This window comes from Amblyomma americanum, chromosome 10 (assembly GCF_052857255.1).
Source record: "Amblyomma americanum isolate KBUSLIRL-KWMA chromosome 10, ASM5285725v1, whole genome shotgun sequence".
Lineage (NCBI taxonomy): Eukaryota > Metazoa > Arthropoda > Arachnida > Ixodida > Ixodidae > Amblyomma > Amblyomma americanum.
The window spans coordinates 4,221,840-4,244,882 of NC_135506.1; the positions used below are offsets into that span (position 1 = coordinate 4,221,840).

A 23,043-nucleotide genomic window follows, 5' to 3' on the forward strand; every position below is an offset into this window, starting at 1 on the left:
CATCTATGCTGCCCCCCCAGTACCCGTACCTATTTTCGAACAGGTCCGATCACCTCCTGCGCGAGAAGGGGCTTTTGTTTGGTGAGGCTAGCGTTCAGGCCTTAACCAGACCGAGAGTTCGGGAGCTCGCTGCAAAGGCGGTAGTTGCGGGGCCGACGTTGTCGAACAATGAGAAAGGGTCGGAGGCGCAGCAAGCTGATATTCCGAGCACGTCAGAACTGGATAAAATTGAGCCTGTAGCGTTGAAGGCACCAGGTACTGGAGAGGAAATGCCCGACAAGGGAAAGTTAGAAGAGCTTCCGGTCGAGCTTCCGGGACTAAGCTCAGTGACGAACAGGGAAGACACTGATCAGGTCATTAGTGACTTAATCATTAAAGCACCGCTGTCGCCTGAGCAGAAAACCGAACTACACCAACTCTTACAAGAGTTTCAAGGTCAGTTCTCTGAGAGGCCTGGTAGGACTTCTGTCCTTACTCATGATATAGAACTTACCTCCCCAGAGCCAGTACGATCCAAGGCGTACCGGGTGTCACCCCGCCAGCGCGATATTATGGAGGCTGAGGTAAAGAAAATGCTACAGCTCGGTGTTATTGAGGCGGGTGAGAGTGATTATACCTCCCCTTTGATTTTAGTTGAGGTACCGGGCAAGGAACCTCGTCCTTGCGTCGACTACCGCAGGCTTAATTCTATCACTAAGGATCAAATTTATCCGATCCCTAACATCGAGGAGCGCCTTGAGAAAGTTAGTAGCGCTCAGTTTATTTCCACCCTAGATCTTGTCAGGGGTTATTGGCAGGTTCCACTTACAGAGGAGGCTAGTAGGTATGCGGCGTTCATTTCACCAATGGGAACATTCCGTCCTAAAGTTTTGAGTTTTGGTTTGAAGAACGCGCCATACTGCTTTTCAAGCCTCATGGACAAAGTGTTGCGGGGACAGGAAGAATTTGCTTTACCGTATTTAGACGACGTAGCGATATTCTCCGCATCCTGGTCTGAGCATATGGCACACTTGCGGGCAGTGCTAACCCGCCTGCGCGAAGCGGGCTTGACAGTCAAGGCTCCCAAGTGCCAATTAGCACAGGCCGAGGTTGTCTACCTCGGTCACGTGATTGGACAGGGTCGTCGCCGCCCCTCTGAAATAAAGGTGGCCGCTGTGCGAGACTTCCCGCAACCGCGCACGAAGACCGATATTCGGTCGTTCTTGGGTGTCGCCGGCTACTATCAGAGGTACATCCCCAGGTACTCCGATATCGCGGCTCCCCTGACGGATGCTCTAAGAAAAACAGAGCCCCAAACAGTCGTCTGGAGCGAGACAAAGGAGAGAGCTTTTAGCGCCCTAAAGAGCGCCCTAACAAGCCAGCCTGTGCTACGATCGCCAATCTATACCAAAGGGTTCGTTGTTCAGTGCGATGCTAGTGAGCGAGGCATGGGCGTTGTACTGTGCCAAAGGGACAATGGAGAAGTGGAACACCCCGTCCTGTATGCTAGTCGTAAGCTGACCTGTCGTGAGCAGGCGTACAGCGCCACCGAGAAAGAGTGTGCGTGTCTCGTGTGGGCCGTTCAGAAATTGTCATGCTACCTAGCCGGCTCGAGGTTTATCATTGAGACGGATCACTGCCCTCTCCAATGGCTGCAGAACATCTCTCCCAAAAATGGCCGCCTCCTGCGCTGGAGCCTCGCTTTGCAACAATATTCCTTTGAGGTGCGTTACAAAAAGGGGAGTCTCAACGGTAACGCCGATGGCTTAAGTCGAAGCCCCTAACGTAGGAATCCGCCTCAAAGTTGTTGGTTACTGATGTTTTCTTCCTGAGGCAGGATTTTTAACATATTGCTTTTGTTTAGTGTTTCAAAGTGATTATGTGCTTTCTAGTGCAATTTTCCAATTTGTGGACGCGTTCTGAGTGCTGCTTGACTACTGTAAGGAACTAGGCAGTAGTATAAAAGGGGAAAGAGCCTGGCAGAGCTTAGTGAGGGTTGTCTCGTGCTTGCTGACTGAGCGGTTGCGTTTCGGCGTAGTTCTAACGCTTGCTGGGAACGAGCACAAAAATGGCAACTCTCCCGAAGTCACTTTGCAGTGCCCTGTATGAACCTGAACCTGAGAACGAGGCCTTCTCTGTGCGCTGCGCTCAAGCAACGTCGAGGGACCACCGGTTTCGATTATGAGCATCATCGAGCGACATCCCTCTGGACAGCGGATGCAGTCCCCTGACCATCGGGATCTCCTTCTCCCGGCGGGGCGGTCTGTTACGTCTCGCCTACCTACGACGCGCGGTATAGCCGGCGCGGATGCAACGGACGCCGCGGCTTCGTTCATCGCTGCCGCAACGCCTCCCGCCAAGCGCGTCCCGGCAGGTTTCAGTGCCACGTGTCGTCGTGCGTGCGTGTTTGTGTGTGTGCATGTTTTGCCCACGCTTGTCAAAGCGCGGCAGCCGGGGAGAGGAGCTCTCCAACTGGGAGGCGAGGAGGTCTGACCGGCGCCGGCCTGGCGGACGCGCCCGTCACGCCTGAACATGTTCAAGCGTCGCCGTATCGGATGACTCTTCCCAAGCCGTTCCCTCTTGCCCTCGACTCCGAGGGTATAAAGGGGGCTGCCCCGGACGCCAACGAGAGACTTCGATTTCGTCCTTCGAGTAACGTGGTCGCTCTGACCGGCTGCTCTTTTGCGATGCCAGAATAAACAAGTTGTTCTGTTGCCAGTCGACTCATCCTTTGCCGGGACCTTCGGATGTTTCCAGCTTTGCCCCAGGCCGCCAGGCCAACGCTACCCTTGGGGCTTGAAACCCAGATGCAACATCACGCAGAGGAAGCAGCTACTGCATTAGCTGTGGCATCTAACCCCAACGCCGCTGTGCTCACTGATTCCTGCAGAATGCCTGTCGCAACTTCAGTAATTGATTAATTCACAGGTCAGGGTCGTCACTGCTGATTAAGCATCCACCCAGCCGAGCCTCAGTCATCTGGTTTCCCGGTCACCTGGAACTACCGGGAGGAAACGAAGCCGCTCGCAGGCATGCCCGAGCTCTTCTATACCGGGCGTCTCCCCCTGATGACCGTGAAGGGTTCTGCGACCTAACTGCTTTAGCAGTGTATGCTGACAATCTCGCACCATACAAAGCAGCCAGGAAGGAGTACCCAACGCCACATATATGCATAAGTTAGGAGAGAACATCCTTAGGAGACTACAAACCAATACACACCCAGCGCCAGCTAAGATACACCAGTGGTATACCCCACACTATATATACTCTCCGCAGTGCCCACACTGTGGAGAGGTAGCTAACCTCTACCACATGGTGTGGGCATGCAAATTTAATCCCATAGTTGACCCCATTCCAGACCCCTCAGAGGAGCAGTGGGAGGCTATTCTGCTCAGCGATGATCCTGACCGCCAGCACTGGCTGGTGGGAAGGGCCAGCGCAGCAGCAATAACCAGAGGACTAACTGACTAGGCGGCCCGCCCACGTGTTCTACGAATATTCGGCAAATAAAGATGTTTTTAATCAATCAATCAGTCAATCAATCTATCGATGGGAGCCCTCACACCACTCCTGTCGCAGCGGTTAAGCGATGCGTCACTGCCCTACGATGGCAGGTGCTGCCACCGGGCGGGGGTTATTAGACCCAGTTAGTTCTTCCCGAACTACCCGCGTTGCCGACAAACAGTGGCAAAATAGGTGAGGGGTCTTAGTGCTAGCGCATTACTAAATTTTAAGAAACGAAGTAGATATGAGAGGAGAAAGAGGTGCCGTAGTGGAATAATTTCGCTATGGAATAATTTCGACCACGTTAAAGATCCCCATGTGCTCGAAATTATTCCGGCGCCCTCCACTACGGCACCCCTTTCTCTCTTCTTTCACTCGCACTTTCTTCCCTTGCCTTACGGCGAGGTTCCGGTGTCCACCGAAATGTGAAAATTACTGCGCCATTTCCTTTCCTCGAACACCAGTTTTTGTAAAAGGAAGGTGATCTTACAATTGCTGTAGAGTTAAAATAAATGTCAAAATAAATGTAGAACTATGTAAGTACTAATAATAATAAAAAGAAAATGCTAAAAAATCACTGTAGAGGCTTTTCCTATAGGTGACTATACAAAAGTTCCGGGGTTGTGATAAATTGATGATTTACAGAATTATGATTGAATATTGTACAATAGTTATTTAAGAAAAATGATGAAACTGGGTCTTTCTTATGTACTATACTGACTTTGAGTGTTTGATTATGCATTATTTATGGGTGTTGCTAAATGTAGAAAGTATTTACATAATTTTTGTTGAAGATTATACAATAGGTAGGCTAGGTGTGGGAGTATATTCGCCGATCTTTATCATACTAGACGTGCCGAGTGAAGCCATTCAGCGCAGCGCAAGGAGACAAAGAGCCAGCCTATATTATCTTTTATCCTTATCTTTTTAGCCAACAAACACTTTTAGCATCATCATCATCATTCATAAATACCGAGAGTCGTACGCGAATGTGCCGTCTATGTGCCCACCTGCACGTGGTGTGCCTTGTGGCAAATTCCATTCGGCGATCCGGAGCTGCTGTCCGAATGCGCGAATGAGCAGGATGTCCAGGGAGCATATATGCCGTTGCGGTCCAATCAGAGCTCTGGATCTTAATATCCAAAAGAAACGCTCTTTTCGGTTACGCGGAGCAAAGAAACTCGCCGATTGGAATACGCCGTTGACGTGTTGCGCTGACGTGCTTCACTTGAGGCGGAAGGCTTGAGCCGGAGCTTTTGCTCCTGGAACTTTGAGGAGTCGGAACCTGCGTCCGACTTCCTCCTCATATTTGTCTCGGCGCCGTTCAGGAATGCTTCGTCTAGACTATATATAGCTCTAGCGTAGTTTCTCAGGAGTAATCACTCTGCGTGGAGCTAACTTGGAAAGCTTGTAAAAATAGGCGTTAACATTTTGGAACACACTGAACACTGTCTAACTCGGAATCGCCGCTGAATGTGCGGAAGCTTAGGAAATCTGAAGCAGTTGGCAACCATGCCCCGCACCTCGGCTGAGAGACGGCGACGCGAAAGGCTGCGGGGACAGCGTGAGGAGATTGTCCCGCATATTTCAGCCAGACTTGACGGACCGTCCTCGCAGGGTCTTCGGTCTGGTGTGTGTGTGTGTGTGTGTGTGTGTGTGTGTGTGTGTGTGTGTGTGTGTGTGTGTGTGTGTGTGTGTGTGTGTGTGTGTGTGTGTGTGTGTGTGTGTGTGTGCGTGCGTGTGTGCGTGTGTGTGCGTGCGTGCGTGCGTGTGTGTGTGTGTGTGTGTGTGCGTGCGTGCGTGCGTGCGTGTGTGCGTGCGTGCGTGCGTGCGTGCGTGCGCGCGTGGAAACCTTCAGCGGTTGCCGAAGTTATGCGCTTGACGTCTTTGCGAGGAGGAGGAAAAGGATCAGAAAAAAAAATGGAGGGGCCTGGAAGCAAAACATGCCGGCTATTTCCGACCGTACGTCAACGTCTCCTGGAATGTTTGAAAGCCGCTTGCTTTCGGAGTGTCTGGTTTTCCGTTATTGCGCCCCCTCGTTTTGCGTTCGAACATGTGTGCGTATTTATGTCTGAAGTTGTTTACTTTCATGCAAGAAGTGCCTGCAAGTAAGAAACAAATACGCACAAACACGCTCACTTTTTGTGCTGTTGGAGTCCTTTTGAAGGTGCTCTAAAGCCGTTTTGCGACTTCGTCTGGCCTTCGTCACCCTTCGTTTGTCGCCCACTGTTAGCGTGGCCAACCATTGGCTGGCTTCATTGCGCGAAGGGAGGGAGAGAGAGAGAGGAGGAGGAGGGTATCGTTTTCTCTAGCGCGTGCAGAGAGGGCTCGGGGTGACTGCGTTTTCGAAATTCTAAAAACTGATCTGAATGTTACCTACGGTGGGCTACACACCTCCAAACAATTAAGGAGCCTAACTGTAGTAGTTTGAAGTTAACTGTTCAATTTTAGTTAACCAGCCTGCTTGTTAGCACGTCTTAGCTGCATACTGATGTACTACGCCGCTGACAATGCTGTGCCGAAAAAAGCGCTCTTCTAACTCAAAAACCCTATTTTTAAAAATTGAGTGCAGTTAGGTGAAACGCTCTGTATGCGTGTATGCGCTGCGCAGGCGATTTCATAATGGGAGCGCGCTGCGGGCGCAGCTGACTCGAACGTCGGTTCGTTAATGCGGATATACCTTAGCAGGAAACTCTTAACGAACTTATCTGTCTTTAAAACTTCCGCGAGCGCGTTGTGAGCTTTCGCTGCCGGGCGAGCATTATCGACATACGTTGAACACGGCTGCTCCCTTTGAGAGTACTGTGCGTTTGTGAGTGCGCGAGTGTTCGGTGTGATCGCATTCCGCTGCAACCTTCTTTTTTTTCATCGTCATCTGAAGTAGCATGCCAGCCTAACTATATGCGGACACACCTCTCACGTAACCAGTAAATGTCTCTTGTCTTTCCCCGATAACAGCCTCCAATTCGGCTTCTCCGTTTGTTTTAATTACTTACTCAGTCGTCATCATCATGATCTGCTATTAAATAATAATAATAATAATAATAATAATAATAATAATAATAATAATAATAATAATAATAATAATAATAATAATAATAATTGGTTTTGGGGGAAAGGAAATGGCGCAGTATCTGTCTCATATATCTTTGGACACCTGAACCGCGCCGTAAGGGAAGGGATAAAGGAGGGAGTGAAAGAAGAAAGGAAGAATAGGTGCCGTAGTGGAGGGCTCCGGCATAATTTCGACCACCTGGGGATCTTTAACGTGCACTTACATGGCACAGCACACAGGCGCCTTAGCGTTTTTCCTCCATAAAAACGCAGCCGCAGCGGTCGGCTTCGTACCCGGGAACTCCGGATCAGTAGTCGAGCGCCCTAACCACTGAGCCACCGCGGCGGGGCTATTAAATAATGCCAATTCAGAAACTGCCGTCCGGCCGCCGCCAAGTTCGACGTCCAATGCGCGGATTGCTTCGAGATTCCGTCCGCGCGTACTTAAATATTGTCTGCTTTATTTTACAACGTTGCGTGTTTAGCTGTATTTGTTCACTTTATTTGTGAATGATTTTTGTTTTTGTCTTTGTAGGCATAGTGCCTATTGCAGGCTGAAAAAAATGTTCCCTCTCCTGCGTGGTCCGATTTCGGCTCGCGGCACATCGAAAATAAACGAGTTAATAAATAATGAATGATGGAATAAATAAATTAATTAATGAAAAACTTATATTGCTCAGCAGTGATCTTGGCGCGCTTGGTGGGTAGAGCCCCTAGTGCAGGGCCCCTGCGGCTGATGCGTCGATACAGGCCCGGTCGGTCACTCTGCTTTGATGTTTCAGGAGCCCACTAGACAGCGCTGCCTCCCCGCTGCTCCGTTGTGGCCTTTGGTATGTATACAGATTTGAGGATTGTTGAAAACGTATGGTTCCCCCAACAGTTTGTGCTGCATAAAGCTGGGACATCTGAAAGCGTAGGGGAATTTAGCCGCAGAAAACACCCTGGATCTCGAAGCCGACTTTCGGGACATTCGCCATAAAATGCCTAGAGCAAACGCAGCTAGGACACTTGATGACGACCTTCGCACTGTTGATGACGACCTTGCAAACGATAAGTTGCTCACTGTGATAAAAATGACGCACGTTTGTGACCTCACTACGCGTAGAGTTTGCGGACGTTGCGCGGCTTGTTTTGCCACGACGGTGCCTCATCTGCTCTTCGAAGCCGCAGGCAATGCAGTACTGAGCGCGCCGTTTGAAGTTGTGTCACTCTGCTGCCGGGATAACGTTCTTTTTTTTTCCGGGTTGTGAATTATTTCTAGCTGGCGTACCATTATGCGCAAAATAGCGCAGATACGTACCTCGGCACTGGTGTCACTGTCACGAGTGCGCGAACCTGCATGTGCACTAAAACGTAGTAAAACGATCGCACAATATTGCAGGAAAGAATTCGCTGTTGTCCAGCTTATTAAAGCTTTGTTTAATGAGGCACATAGCCACGTGAAAGAATTGTTTTTCTTTCATAAATAACTGGCGCAGTTCGTTTCCGTTCGACAAATAATGAGCGAGAGGATTTTATTCACCGCCCGCCGATAGAATGCGCATCCCCCACAGATAAGACAATGCGCTATCACCTTGTATGTTTAGCTGTTTTCGATTGTTCACTACTGAAACTGACCTCTTTAGGTCACCAGAGTGCTGATGATTGTTTAATGTGCAATATAGAGTGCACTGTAAAGTGCAGCGGTTGACCGCCGCCATCTGTTGAACAAAACACACATCTAGGCCTGACAGCACATTGCAACGGCGATGCAGTCGAGTTGGAGCCTGAGGAAACGCTCGAAAGCGCGCATTCCTCGCTTGCGACCACACGTGCTTGCGACCGAAACGCGACCTCGTCGCATGTGCAGGTGTTGTTTTTTTTTTTTCCCCCGCCGCTTTGGGAGCCGTTTTGTGCAAGCGACGCGCGGACCAGCCGCCGCCGCGTTCTCCTCGGAGCGGTACTTACAAAGTCATTGTACGACAAGAAATGAGAAAGAAAAGTGAAAAAAAGAGCGGCGAGTTTCGAGCCGCCCGGAGGTCGTAAACCTCGTGGCCCGCGAACTGACGTTCGCCGCGGTCCCGGGGAGACCTTCGCCCGCTGCGGTCTATTCACCGACTGGACGTAGTCGCGTGCAAGGACGGGGTCACGAGCATACGGTTGTCGTGCGCTTTCGCGCGCTACTATTGCAGTCTAACAGAGCTGTCGCAGCGCACCTCAGTTGCGAAACTCCCGCTAAACCTCCACGTTTTGATCCTGTGGTTGGTTCGAAACACGGAGATTTGCCGATTGTGGCGCTCTCTGTGGCTTTCAGGCGAACTGCTTCATTGTGCTTATGTGTTGTTGAGGGGGCAGCTATATCTGGTGTGGTTGTCCATAGACGGCGACTCTGTCTACTGACCTCCGTAACTGATGCGGCTCGCGGCGATATGGTATGTCAACTGCAGTTCTTGTACGCGAACAGAGATGGCGCCAGCGGTCCCGTGGAAGCCGGTGGTGCGCTGCTGTGCGGTTACGCGAAGCGGTGCTCTCTCCGTGGAGGGGAGCGTTGGGGGGCACTCGGAAACGTTTGGCAGCATTTGCCCTCTAAGGTGCGTCTCTCTCTCTCCTGCGGAAAGAAAGGTTTGGCCTGGTTCAACCAGCTGCTCCCGCGAGCTGCCTTCTTGCATGCCGGTCGAGGAGGTTACACGCCTCAGGTCGGGCACGCGGATGACGACGACGACGCGCCTCACTTTCGCCTTCGGTGCGCAACGCCGCGAGGCGTCGCGCTGATCGGGAACGATTAATAAGCGCACACACTGCTGCTGTGGCGAGGCGGGCGGCACACGTGACTACTTTACTGCTCACCGCTGGGCGACGAACATGGCTGTCTTGTGTAGTCGGCAGCTGCTGCCGGTATGCGTCCCCCAACTGCGAGGCGGCGTTGGCGCGTGCGCATAGGAGGCTGACTGGGAGCGGACGACGGGAGAGCTCACAGCGGCGTCGTGTGTGTGTGTGCGTGGTGGTGTGACGTCGGCGGCGATCGGAACCAGCACCGTGCCTGTCCTTACACGGCAGAACTCGCCCGAGCGGCGCTCCCACGCCGGCCTAGAAACCGAGCGCGGAGGACGGTCGACGCAGCGACAGGCACTCTGTCGCGATGGCTGGCCGCGCGACGGACACCGGCGAGGACCCGAACCTGCAGAAGTACGAGTCGAGCCTGTACAAGTTCAAAGGTCAGTTCACTCGTCGCCCCCGCCTGTCGCGGCTGATGATCCCGCGTTTTTCTGTTGTGCCGTTGCGTTTGCTGACGCCGCGCGTCTGTTGAGGCTCGGCACGTAAGGCGAGACGCTACTCGGCCGGATGCCGACGCACGCCCCTGTTACAGGATGGACTCAGCGCGATCCGTCCGACCACCTGTGGGGTGGCTCCCCTGGATCGAGCGGAGATGAACGCGAGCTTCACTTGTTCGAACGCACCCCCCGCCGGAGCGCCTCTCTTATCGACGAGGAGCGGTATGCACTTATTCCGCCGGATCCTCCGCGTCTCCCCCCGCCTCCCACCGCCGCCTGGGATGATCGGTGAACCGATATCTTCCCCCTCCCGGCACCACCACTTCGCTGCTCGTCTCTTATGTTGGAATGTGTCTCTCCCTGCCTACGCATCGCTGATTTCGTGGGGCTCTTCGAATGGGATGAGCACTGGTGGCGGGAGAGCTCTAAGGCCGTCTTGTTGCTTCTTCTGGTCGAGCGGCATCCGCTTTCGGAATAGTCGCTCGTGGACTTTGTTACAGATCACCGGGCGGGTGCCCTCACTTCGAACAAACAGCGAGAAGACAGATTGCTGAGCATATCTCTCGCTCTGAGAGCGGCTTCGCGACGATAGGCGGGCACCTGAGCGCGCTTTGCCAAATTGGGCAGAAACCTTCGCTGTATGGGCTAATGGGGACGCGGCTGGTGTGCTATGCGGTCGAGGTCGCATCGCGACTGCTGCATATATATGTTGGACAAGTGCGGTCGCCGTTCGTATGTGGGGCGGGTGAGGCACGCGTTGGGGCTACTTTCGCCATCGTTCGTAGGCGGCGGCTCTCGGTATGCGTTCGATTTAGTCCCGCTACGTTCAGCGCAGATCATATGCCATCGGGCGACCGTTGAGCAGTCCAGGATCCGGCCTTCTCAGGTTTATGCGGCTGTACGTGCTCGTCTCGCCTCGTATTCAGCTTTTGCAGCATCTTTCGAAAGAGGTGATTGTGACAGTTTTCCCCATGGCACACTGTTTCCCTGAGATAGCGGCGCACTTACCGCTGGACACTCGCCAAAGTAGGGCGAGTCTGCGTCGTTGAGAGAGCAATATAAAGGTGTTGGCGTAGTGCAGTGATTCCGTTACTCCCCGGAGAGAAGGGCGTGGACCACGTCAGAAGGAATTCGCGTCGGCTTTGAATGGGAGTCGACAAACTCCGAACAGCCTGTGCGCCCGATGAGCTGTCACCTGCGCTTGTTTGTGGTCGTAAAGTGCATCTGGCGTGTAAAGTATCCGGGACAGTCTCAATGGGCTGTAGTTCATCGAACCGTTCAGCATTTTTTTTTTTGAATGTTCGAAGTAATGGAAAGCCACCGGCGGCGCTTCTGTGGGTGTTTTTTTTTTTTTCATCCGGCTTTCCTCGCTGTTGACTGTAGTTAAGCGCAGCTCGCGGAACTGATTATCTACAGGGAAACATAACTGGGCACTCGTGGATATATATAAAGCAAACCCAATTACACCCCTCGCAGAGAGAACACTTTGTCATTCGACGGCCGAACGTCCCTGTAGACAAGTGTCTCCCCCGTCTCTGCTCGTATCGCGGGTAGGCGGTGAGTATAGCGATCTGGCTGGCCCAGATTAGGCGGCGCGGCTAAAGTGTTAGTCTCTAAACCCGGAAAGCCCGCTGTGTATGCGCGTATCGAGAGAGCACTTGGCCTACAACGATGTCTGGACTCTCGTTAACTCTTGCCGGCGAGGCTGGTTGGTGCAAGTGTAGACGCCCGTGTATACGTGTGTGCTGCCTATGCAGTATTCCTCCTGGCTGCCATCAGCGTTCGGCGAAAAAAAGAGTCCTCGCGTAGATCTCGCATGACGCATTTCCGGGAGGGGTGCCGCCGTCGAAGCAGCTAGCTATTCTGCAGCCGCTCGACTCCCTCGATCGATGAGGGGAAAAGAGAAATTGCTTCCAACAAGCTGAACAAGCCGTTGAAGACTGGATAACGCTGCTGGGTGGGCGTAGTCCATTTTTTTTGTTTTTACTACTCTTGAACCGCAGGGGAGAGCAGATTGGGAGAGTGGCCATTATTACTAATAGATATCGGCTCAAGTCAGAGTTGATTAATTTATTACGCCGAAGGGCGGTTGTATCGATGGTGTTGAGCTGCGAGCTATTGGCGGGTTGCCCAATAATGGGTGTATTTTCGATGACCTCACAACTACCGCACAATAACGGCGCTGTTGTGCTTTTGTGCTACTTTTTGTAATTTGTTCGTCAGATCATATGAACTTCCGTTTTGCGAAATATTTATTTTACGCTTAAAGGCCTCTATTGAGGCATTACAGAAAGGGGGGGGGGGGGAGCAAAGCCAGTACAGTTGAGAATAAAATTAATACAATAAAACATAATGCAATACAATAAAATGAAAAACAATACATCACAATACCACGTTGGTCTGAATTAGGCTGTAACAACAACAAGAAAAAGAATAAGTGTAACAGGGTTTCCTAAGGTATGGCACCAATCTCGATGGAAAAATGTTTATTAGCTGGCATAAAATGTCTTTTACAACTTTTATTTGCCATACTATGTAATGTCATCAGCACATAAAAAGCTTCGAAAAAAATATTTTGCAGTTTTTAAACATAACTTCTTCCTTTGCAAAGTGCCAAATCTCTCACGCCAGGGGTGATAGTTTGCAAATTAATGTGTTCCATTCTGGTTTAGCGTTCATTGCATGCCTTGGTGTGTAATAAATGAACGTGCAAAAGAATTTTCATCAGCGGACAATTTTCACTGAGTGCTACTTTATGCACGTTGTCAGAACACAAGAAAATCAGGAAACGGCATTTTAAGATAAGACTGCAGATTTCAAGTTGTCGTGCACGAGTTTCTATATGCGCATAATTCTGTATATACAGGAGATCAAGGCCCTAAAATGCCCCACACCTGTTGAAAGCTTCTCCTTGAGCGTTTCTTTCCTCTTTTTTTTTGCAAATGTAGTTTTTTTTTCCCCGCCTTCGCTTAGCACAGTGCACCTAACAAATTAAGCCTATCACTTTTGAAGGGCGCGAGGTAAAATCATAATATTTTTTGCAAAAGGTCGGTGAGTATTTGGGGCTATAAAAACAACAAAATAGGAATGTAATTTTTCAAGAAAATTGGCATTTGAAAGCTGTCGTCATACCTTACCCTGAGCGGCTCTTTATTTTGCCGACGCCTGCAGAACAGATGTAATTGGCATGCAGTTCAGGAGCGGCCAGCGTGGTTTTATAACGTACGCATGCGTCGTAATGCGCAGTCTAGGAACCACCTGGGGAAGCGTTAGCACAGCTAAGCTAGGTAACATAGTGCATCTCTCTTCCATCCCACCGCACTGGCGCTGTTCAGGTAGGTGCGATAATAGTAACTGACACGGGGTTGAGATCTGATTCAGTCCGATAGTAGGCCGCAGTTAACCCGGAGTGTAAATGATTGAGGTTGGCAAACTAGTTCTTGTTCCTGACAAAACTTCGTGCACGTAATATATGCTTGTGCCTCTCTCTCAAAGACGTATCTGCAACCCTGTAATTTTTTTTAAGCTTGTTTGAACGCAAAATTTGGTCTCCCTTGTATAAGTACGATGCTAACGGCCGTGTCACTAGCAGAAGAAAAAGGTAGAAAGGAAATTCCCCAGCGTAGCATCCGGCTTGTTGGCAGACAGTGCTGGCTGGAAGCGTGTATGCATGTCGCATTTAGAGCCGATAGCGCGTAATGAGCACGTATGCAGTTTCGTTGCGTCGAGGGCGCTGCACACTGCAGTCGTCTCGCTTCGGCCGAACACACGGCCATGCGCATCGGGAACCTGACGCAACCCGACCGGCCGAGGCGGCGTTGACGGATGGCCCGCGTGTCCCGGGCTGTGTAGTTCAGCTTGGGACGCTGCGGATGTAGGGTCCACGATTCACGGTCGGACCGCATCGTCTGCGCTCGTTCGCCATGCATGGTGCACCAACGGCGACGCTTTTTTTGTCTTGTTTTCGTCCCTGCAAATATGCGAGCCATTGGGGCGTTGAGGAAATCGTTGGTCGTATATACATATCGACTCGCTTGAGCGACTCGATGATGGATGGCGTGATGTGCCTCTTGCAGCTCTTATAGTGATTACTGTTGTCTGCATAAATCGATGATTCTGTGGCCCGTTTCCTGGCTGTGTCGATAATTTTGTGTGCTACCGAAATACGCATTCGTTGCCCGGATCTCGGGATTTAGAAATTTTCCCGCCGCCCGATTCAAACTCGTGTCGTCAAGACCGAAAAATACTCCGTGATCACCGATTCAAAGTAAATAGTGGTGTTGCCTAGCCTCCGAGATCTGCTGGTGGCGCCACGCTATTTTTCTTTGCTAAACAGCCGGTGGTGGAGACCGGACTTGGATGCCTCAACTGCGACGCGCGTCTAACCGTTTATATTTCAACTGTACTCTTTCTGTTTCCCGTCCCTCCTTTCCATCTCCTATTCACTCGCGGCAGAGGTAATGAGTGGTCGCTTCGACGCCAGTCGACAGGGGGCGTGCTCTGTCCCCTCTGCTTCCGCGAGCACCTGCCCGCCACAGGCCAGTGGTGAACGCAGCGTGCCTGTCGCCCCGTTTGTGAAGACGTGTCAAGTGTCGGTGCCCAGATGTGCCCGCATACATTTCACGGTGATCGCTCGGTCTCAAGTCCTGTGGCCCGGAAGAACCCCACGCGATTGGAGGCCCACTACCGTTTCTCTTTCTCTCCTGTCGTTAGCCGCCGCGGTGGCTGAGTGGCTATGGCGCTCGGCTGCTGACCCGAAAGACGCGGGCTCGATCCGGGCCGCGGCGGTCGAATTTCGATGGAGGCGAAATTCTAGAGGCCCATGTACTGTGCGATGCCAGTGCACGTTAAAGAGTCCCTCATGGCCCGAGTCGCTTTGGGACGTTAAACCTCCCATAAACCATCCTGTCGTCCCGTCCCCTACGGCGAGATTTGGGTGTCCACCGTGAGCGGGAGACAGTTACTGCGCCTTTCCTTTCCTCGCAATCGCGCCGCCTTTACCCACTTGGACGAATTGTTCCGGCGTAGCGTCGGCGCTGACCCCGGTGGATATAGACCTGCAAAAATGCCGTTGCGATACTGGAATCTTTTTTTCAACTTCGTCAGCCTAACAACGCCAACTGCAGGACAAAAAGGCCTCTGCCTTATTCCTCCAGTTAGCCTGCTCCTGCGGCCGCCTCCCTTACAAAAATTGTTTAGTCGGTCTATGGAGTGTCCACAGACATATACAAATGATGCAATAGTCTGTAGACTGTAGACAAATCATACAGACTAGTATGTAGAGGATACAAATCTTACAGTCTATTGACTACCTGCAGATTTATGGTCGTACACATTTGGTATATTTGTCTGCAGACAGTCTATAGACTATGAATAGACAAAAGGAAATATCTACAAGAAGGCAATAGAGCCTATAAGAAATCTGTGGAAGTCTATGGATGATTTTTATAAGGGCTTACCCCCAAAACTTCGTAACGTCATCTGCTTACAGGACTCGCTGCCGCCCCGTGCAGCGCTGGGCTTCTCTCGGAATCTATTCCCTAAATGACGATCCGTTATCTGCTCTCGTGATTACGCTTCCTCATGTTGAGATCAGCTGGATGTCATTAACTGCTGCTGGCTGCCTGATCCCACCTGGTCTTCATTGCTATGCTACGCGTACCATTCTCCTTGCTCAGCTCGCTGCGCTGTCCCCAATTTAGGCTCACCCCTTTACATTATCCTCCACGCTTCTGGCCCATGGGCGAGTACTGTTGTATGCTCTCCTCTTGACATGTCTGCTATTCGTAACCCGGGATAATTTAAATGCGGCTCATTCTTATTCTTTTAGTTATTTCACTACAATGTCCCGGGTCTGTGGCCACGACTTAGCAGAAATAAACGCGTTCCCTTACCGCTTCCAATGCATTACAGCCTGTATAGAAAACTGTTGGGCCCTTCCGAGACTGTTGATCATTAATTTGGATTTCTTCGCAATCGTGGGACGTTTTAGACCCACCGTTATTTTTGCCATGTCCTATGGGTCGTCAATCGTGAACTGCAATTCTTCCTCTGAGTTACATATCCGAGCAGTCTCGTCGGCCAACCGGAGGTTATCGGCGTGCTCTCTGTTGATCCTTAGCCTCAGCGCTGCCTAGTCCAGCCCTCTGAATGCGCATATTGTAAACACGCGGCGAACAGCAGCGGAGAGATTGTTCCACCTTGCCTGGCACCTTTTCTGGTTGACATTCTATAACTTTCCTGCGGAGCGCAATGGTCGCCGTCAAGTTTATCCCTGGCCACGCATGCACTGGTTACGCAATGCCTGCATGACTGCTAGCTGTCCCTTCGACTGAATCGAATCGCTGCAGGATCTATATTGGTAGGCTGGTTATGCTTTGCGCATTGCTCTGCTCCCATATGCGGGCCTTGTGAGATTGGAGGAGTCCTCATGGCAGCCGGAACAGCTTAGACTCGGATCAAGCCAGCCATCTGGTCGTGAGGTGTTTTCCCCCCTACCTAGCAACCTACGGCTGAAGCGGATGTTTTTTTTTTTTTCTCCATAAACCCGGTCCATATAGTATGCGCAAGGAATGGAAGCTTCTGCGAGATAAAAAGGGGTGGCTTTGCTAGGGGCTGCAACACGCGCAGCTGCTGCCTGGTTTCCGTGTTCCCTCTGTACCCAGCATACATTTCATTCCTTTCACTGTGCAGTGCGTGCCTGCACGCGCATGATTGTCGGCGTGACTGGTTCTCCTCCGAACGCGATTTCAGCCGACCTGTCCAGAGCACTGGACCGTCTGCGATGCGTAACGATTAAGCTGGGAACCAAACGACATTACCGGCGCTTTGCGGCTCATATAGCTGTCTTAACGTCCGCGATATTCGCGTCGTTGTAGTAACCGAGCTCTCCGTGGGGAGGTCCAGAGGATACTACACTGATCAGCTACTTCTGAAGCCGAAGCACTTCGGACCTCTGCTGCTGCGTCTAGTTTCGTCTGATGAGTACTGTTGCGTTTTCCAAGTTGTCGTGTATGTTCTGCACTATATTTCTTTCTCTTGCCGCAAAGCTGGGCGTGAGTCTCGGGGAGGTTGTTTAATCGCTGGCCCCGCCACAGCATTGGGGGTCTTACTGCTTTTGCGACTTGTTTCTTCATCGACGTTTGGGCAGTGCACTCACGGCACACTCATGCATGGTAGAGCAGCCTCGTCTGCGGCAGTTGTGCACCGCGGGGTTCTTGTGGTGCTGCTAAGCCGTGGTCGGTGACATAGTCAGCGCGTGCGTCACTTCACCAAATACGGCAAGGGGGGGGGGGGGGGGGGGTGCGAACAAGGCCGCGCTACCTCGCAGAGGAAGAAGCCACGCACCGCAGTCGCCTGCGTTCGTCACCGGTGACCCGCGTCGCTGCTGTCGGCGCCGGAAGAAAGGGCGCACATTCATCCGCGGGCGGTGAGGAAACGCGGTGAGCGCGCGACGTGGCGACGCTTTGTCGCGCCGGGGAGGGTGAACGTCGACTTTGTGACGCAACAAGTCAGTCCCCGCGAAGGAAGCCGTCTTGGTGCTCCGAGGCACGGTGGGCGCGGCCGTGGCGGGAAACGATTGGAGCTGTGAGGGCTAGCGCGTGGTCAGCAAGGCAGCAGTAGTATAGCAGGCTGGCAGAAGCACGTCTAGCTCCGCGTCGCCAGTGCCCTAGAAAGTGCATGGTGTCGCGATGCGTCCGGGATCTGCAACCATGCATGCATGTTCTTGGAAGAAGTAAGCCGTGCACGCGTTGCAGTAGTGTTTCCCTCTGGCGGGTTAAGGGTGCGCGGACTTGTCACTTTCGTTTCATTTTATGTTTGTTGATTTTCATTGGGAAATTGGTAATAGTTAAAAAGTTAATTATGAAAATTAGTTGACCAGCTTAACTACTTAAAACGATTCACTGTTTTCTGGTGTCCGCCAACACCGGTAATACTATGTCCCGAAAGCCTCATTTTTGCCCCAAATTTTTGAAAATTGCTGAAAGTCTTCCCTGAAACACCCGGTACAGCACACGGCTGTACAGTAACAGACAAAAGAGTGCGGGAAAAAAATTTCGATGTTTTCGGGCAAAGCAAGTCAGCTTTCGGGCAAAGCAAGTGGCTTCTCGGTTCCGTTTTGAAAACAGCAGCAAGATCAACCAATCAGTGAAACAAACAAATCGTTTTGAAGACAGCAGCAAGATCAATCAATCAATCCGTCTTGAAAACAGCACTATCATCACAATCAGCAAATCAATCGACCGATCGATCGATCGACCAATCGATCGATCGACCAATCGATCTACCGACCAATCGATCGATCGACCAATCGATCTACCGACCAATCGATCTACCGACCAATCGATCTACCGACCAATCGATCTACCGACCAATCGATCGATCGACCAATCGATCTACCGACCAATCAATCGATCCGTTTTAAAAACCGCAACAAGATCGGTCAATCAGTCGAGGTCTTGGTACTGTTGCGCAAATGGAAAAAAAAATTGTCGCTATGTTACATAATAAACAATTTAAAATTCAGGGAGCCACTTTGTTGACATCAAGTGCGGTAAGGCGAAAGCCTTTAGCGCGGTGTTGCGGCCTGTGTCACTGATGTAGGGTTAAGATGTTCAGTGCAGAAGATTAAGTGCTGTAGAGACTGGAGGGCCTTTGGGAGGCATCCGTCCGATTCAACGCCTTTCCGCATACACTCTCCAGCGTCCTAGACAAGGAGAACTGCCTATGCGTTGGCAGGAAGCAGCGTAGTCGTTGGCACGCTCAGCTGCGGGACGGAAGGATGGTAGTTCGAATCCCATCGTGCACAAATATTTTTTTTTCTTATCGCGTTGAAGAGTGTCACGGACGGACGGACACCGCGAGTATGAGCCATTACAGGCTTCCGCCTTAATAGTGGCAGTAATAACAAGGCGGATTTATAGTGGTGGCGAAGGCTGGGCCGAAAAGTGGTTTAGCGCGACTGCAGCACAACCAGAGGATGGGGGGGCAAAACACTCATATAAATAAATGATAAAACTACAAAATTGGAATGTAATCTGCCAATAAAAAAGAAAAAATATATTAGCACCTTGTTTTATGAAAGAGGTAAGTCATTTTATTAAAACCTGGCAAATTTTGTATTTTTGCAACACTCTTGACCTGCCCCCTATTCATGAGTGTGCGGTGCATTACAGCGCGTCTTTGCAGGCCTTGTTTCGATACCCGGCTAACCCGGCCACAGTGGCGATTTCTTATCGCCAGCTGTCTGCGATGGCGCGCCTGGTAAAGCGTATAAATTTAGCTCGCCGGTCTCAAAATGCTCCTTTTGCGAAGTTTTCGTCGTCCTTGCACGTCGCTTGTTTGTCACCGTTCGGTAAGATTTGCACCCCGCTGCACCGCTGCGGCAGTTTTCTCGGTTTTGTCGTTTCCTTCGGCGTGGGGACAGTGCGAAGTCTTTTTCCGTCTTTGCACGCTTCGCGCTCTTCTTTTGAAGCGCTTAGCGCTTCATTTCAAGATGAGCTTGCGGCATGTGAAGAAACGATGCTCCGTGGTACACTGCGACAGCGTGGATAGTACCATTGGTGTCACGCTACACCAATTCCCGCTGGACTTTCACAGGTGTGTCGTCTGCTCTAGGTATGCGCGATAGCTTCGATATGGTTTCGTCGGGCTGTTCGCTCGTGTTTCATGGCTGTAACCCGTTCGTGCGTACTTGGCTTCATGTTTTCGGGGATATTTATGTACTACACTGCAGGGCACACACTTTCAGTGCTGAGGTTGTGCGAAAGAGGCCCACATTTTTCTAATTTATAGTGAGTTTCATGCAGCTGACTATCACCAACGTGAACTTCACACCGGGCTGGACTTTTATCTGGCTATATTGTAGCGTACAGTACACTGATTACATGCTTTACTGCCCCGCGAATGTCCTTGCACTTCACTGTACGCTGTACTTCATGTGTACTTTTGTTGACGTAAAATTACTTCAAATTGATCCGGCTAACGACTAGAAGTACTCTGGAGATGGTACGCCGGCTCAATGTATGGTATTTGCTCCTACGTTGAGCACGTTTGAGGGTGCTAAAGCTGGCTTTAACATTGCCTTGCAGATGTAAACGCACCTGCTATATTCTTTCAGCTGAAGAAATTAAATGTGAAGAATAATCCCAGTGTGCTCTATGGTCTGTGTTGATGCGCCTACTTATGTCATGTTATGTTTGCTTCAATTGAAGCTGTCGTAGCATTGTTTTCTATACTTTTCAATTTCCTGACAACGTTCGTGGCACTTCAGGGCTTTTTCCTATCTGCACTGTGACTATTGAGATGATTAGCCAACTTAAACAATACTGCTTGTGCTGCCTGTGACATGTATTTTTTGTTTGTGTGCCAAGGGTGTGCTTTGTGACTGTATTTGTTTGGTTGCTGCAATAAACAATGAATATGAAACTATGAAAACCATACTTGCCGTGCACTCTATTGCGAACTGTGCACTTGAGCCAGTGTTTTGTGCATCATACCTTGCTGTACTCAAAAGCTCTCAAAAGTACTAGCACCAGTATTTGCACTACGAATCATGCATGCTTCGCCAGTGTCTGGAAGTGTTGCTGCCTTTCTATGCTGCCCCTCCTTTACCAGTCACTTTCATTGCGTTCCCAATTGCACATTAACAAGGCCATAACTAGCAGGAACTCGAGCACATTTGACTGGCAAAGGTTGGGGCGCGCTGAAAGGCAGCAACCTTCGAGAGATACGGGCTCGAAAACGCGGTTTCTACAGAAAGACCGCTTTATAATTCGCGCCAAAAGCATACGTATATGTGACGTCATTCTACGTCACGTTTGCGTAGTTTGCCCCCCAAAATCCAGGGGGCGCTGGAGTGCCCATGAGCCGCCATTTTATGGACCAATGGGCGTCTATGGAGCCTTCGCTACCAGTATATCTACCTTGGTAATAATTCCGAGCGGACAGTGCGTGTAGTCTTGCGTGATGGGTCTCGCCTTGTGCAGAGACTATTACGCGGTTCCCCATGGGGCGCCTCTTTCGATGGAAGTTTCCTTGATGGTATCTTAAGCGGAGGGACGCCCTTATAGCTTGGTTGTTTGTGCGGTGCTCCTCCTCTTTTTCTGCCTCGCCCGCGGTTAGTCGTGGTTTGTGCGAGGTGCACACTTGGCAGCGGCCGCAGTGGGAATTAAGAGGCAGCAGTAGCAGTTGTGGACGGGCCGCCGCCGCGGCATGTGAACGGCGGCGTAAATGCGCAGCTCCGGTTGTCGAATGGGGAGGGGGGCTCTCTTTTCTTTTTTTTTTTTGGAAGGATGTCACACTCGCTCCATGGTGCTCTTTGTCGGTTTCCTGTAGCAAATGTAATATTTTAGCGCGCGAAAACTACCTCGCACGCTTTGAGGCACACCGCAGCGGAAGGCTCCGGGCTTGTTAGCGGGCGTTTTCAGGGTATGTGGTACCGGCCGTCGCGCCTGACCCAAGCAGACGGTGCAGCGTCTGCTATCTTGAACGGACTGTTAGCATGACCGCTGAAAATAGTTTCTTGGTGCGTAATATGCAGTGAAGAAACGATTCCAGGAAAGGAACTGCGGAAACAGTGGGCAGAGTGAGAGCGCAATTTGCCCCGAGTTACGTTGAAAGTGACGCGATTGCGGTCGTGCATATACTTCGGGCACAGTGTTACACTTGGCCCAGTCAAGAGCAGATGCGTCTCAGACCTGCAACTTTGGCGCAGTGTGTTCCGCTTTCGGCGCACCGAGGAGCTTTCTTACCGCTGCGGAAGCCGAACCCCGTGCCGCGGTTCGGGCCACGTGTCGGTGCGTTCGGGCGAACCCATTGTTTCCGTCTCACCCGGACTCCGGCTCTCGGCCTTTGGAATTAAGGGCGGCTGCTATCTGCAGCGATGAGCTGCGTGCGAGCACTCGAACGTTTTTTCGCGGCGTAAAAGAAAGAAAGGGAAAGATCTGGGCGAAAAAATTTCTTGCGTAGCATGTCGAGAGGGGGTGTGTCGAGCAGAGTCTGCATCTGCACTGCCCGGTATCGCCGTGCGTTGAAGTATTTTTGTAGGTCATCTTAGCGCTGTTATCGAAGCGCACTGCGCGAACGCCGTACTGAGCATCGCAGCAGTGTGCATTGAAGTGCATCCTAGGCTAGTGATGTTGTAGTGTGCATCACGGTACACGCGTGGTAGCGTTTTGCGAATAAAACGTTTCCAGTCTACTTATACTTCTTAGTTACTGTAATCAGCCGGTCTGCACGTGCCAGGGGCAGCTGCGTAGGCTGTGAGGCATGCCGTAGCAGGGGGGGGGGGGGGGGGGGGGGGGGCTACGGGTAAGTTAGCACCACCTGAGCCGCCCTCTCCGCGACTGTGAATCGAACCCGAGACCTCGCGCTCATCGGCCAAATGACGAAGTCGATGAGTAACCGTGGTGGGCGTATGCAGTCGCGCTCGGTTTGACTTGCAGCATGCACTCGGTGCTTGCTTGACGAGGCAGCAGCAGGAGCCGTGCGGTGCCATTCTAAAAGGTTGACCTTTCTGCAATATCCGTCACTCCGCAGGCGGAGATATCCCTTACAAAAATTTCTTTAGAAAGTCTTTAGACTGTCCATAGACTTCTATAAAGTCTATGTAATCTCTATAGACAAGCCTTAGAGAAGAGTCTATAGGCAATACAAATAATATGACAGTCTATAGGCAATCTTTAGATTTATGGCCATACACTTTTAGTTGACTTTTGTGTATAGACTGAATAGGCAAAAAATATCTATAGGAAGGCGGTAGAGTCTATAAAAAGTCTATAGACCAGTTATATATGAGATTCCTGTAATAAAATCGCTGGACGAGTGTTGAGTACGTACCTTTTCAGCGGACTTTTCTTCGAAGGAGGCGTGGTAAAAGGCGCCCTCGCCTCCCGCAAGAGGGCGTACTGCAGCGCGTTCGCGCAGAAATCACATATAGCTTAGGACATGAAAACTGCCTGGAATGCGGAGAAGCTGACTGGGATTCAAAGTTAAAAAACGTAGGAATGGTGCAAAACGGACAAAAAAGCCACTAAAATCTACTAGGCGAGGCACCGCATTCGGTTCAGCGGGTGTGCCATTAGTTGTCCAGCAGTGTAGGCGCAAGACAACTAGAATATTTGCTCTGTTCCAGCATCGATCGGGATCGTCGAATGGGAGATATCGATGTGTGTCGTTTTCCGAAGCTTCCTTTCCAAAATCTTGAATGATAGTATGCGTTTTCAGACTACTCGATTGCCTTACAAGGCGCGTT

The 23,043-nt window shown here is 51.0% G+C and overlaps 1 protein-coding gene across 8 annotated transcripts in view; it reads left to right on the forward strand.

The window, feature by feature from the left end:
* Positions 1 to 23,043, forward strand: part of shot (dystonin-like protein short stop) — a 209,469-nt gene that overhangs the window by 40,883 nt on the left and 145,543 nt on the right. The window contains exon 1 of one of the 8 annotated variants that reach the window (XM_077639203.1): positions 9,340 to 9,731. The exons of the other annotated variants lie outside the window; for them this stretch is intronic. Within the exon in view, the coding sequence (XP_077495329.1) occupies positions 9,656 to 9,731 (76 nt within the window). The 5' untranslated portion in view covers positions 9,340 to 9,655. Of the gene's footprint in view, positions 1 to 9,339; positions 9,732 to 23,043 lie in introns of those variants that run through there. 8 annotated transcript variants of the gene reach the window in all.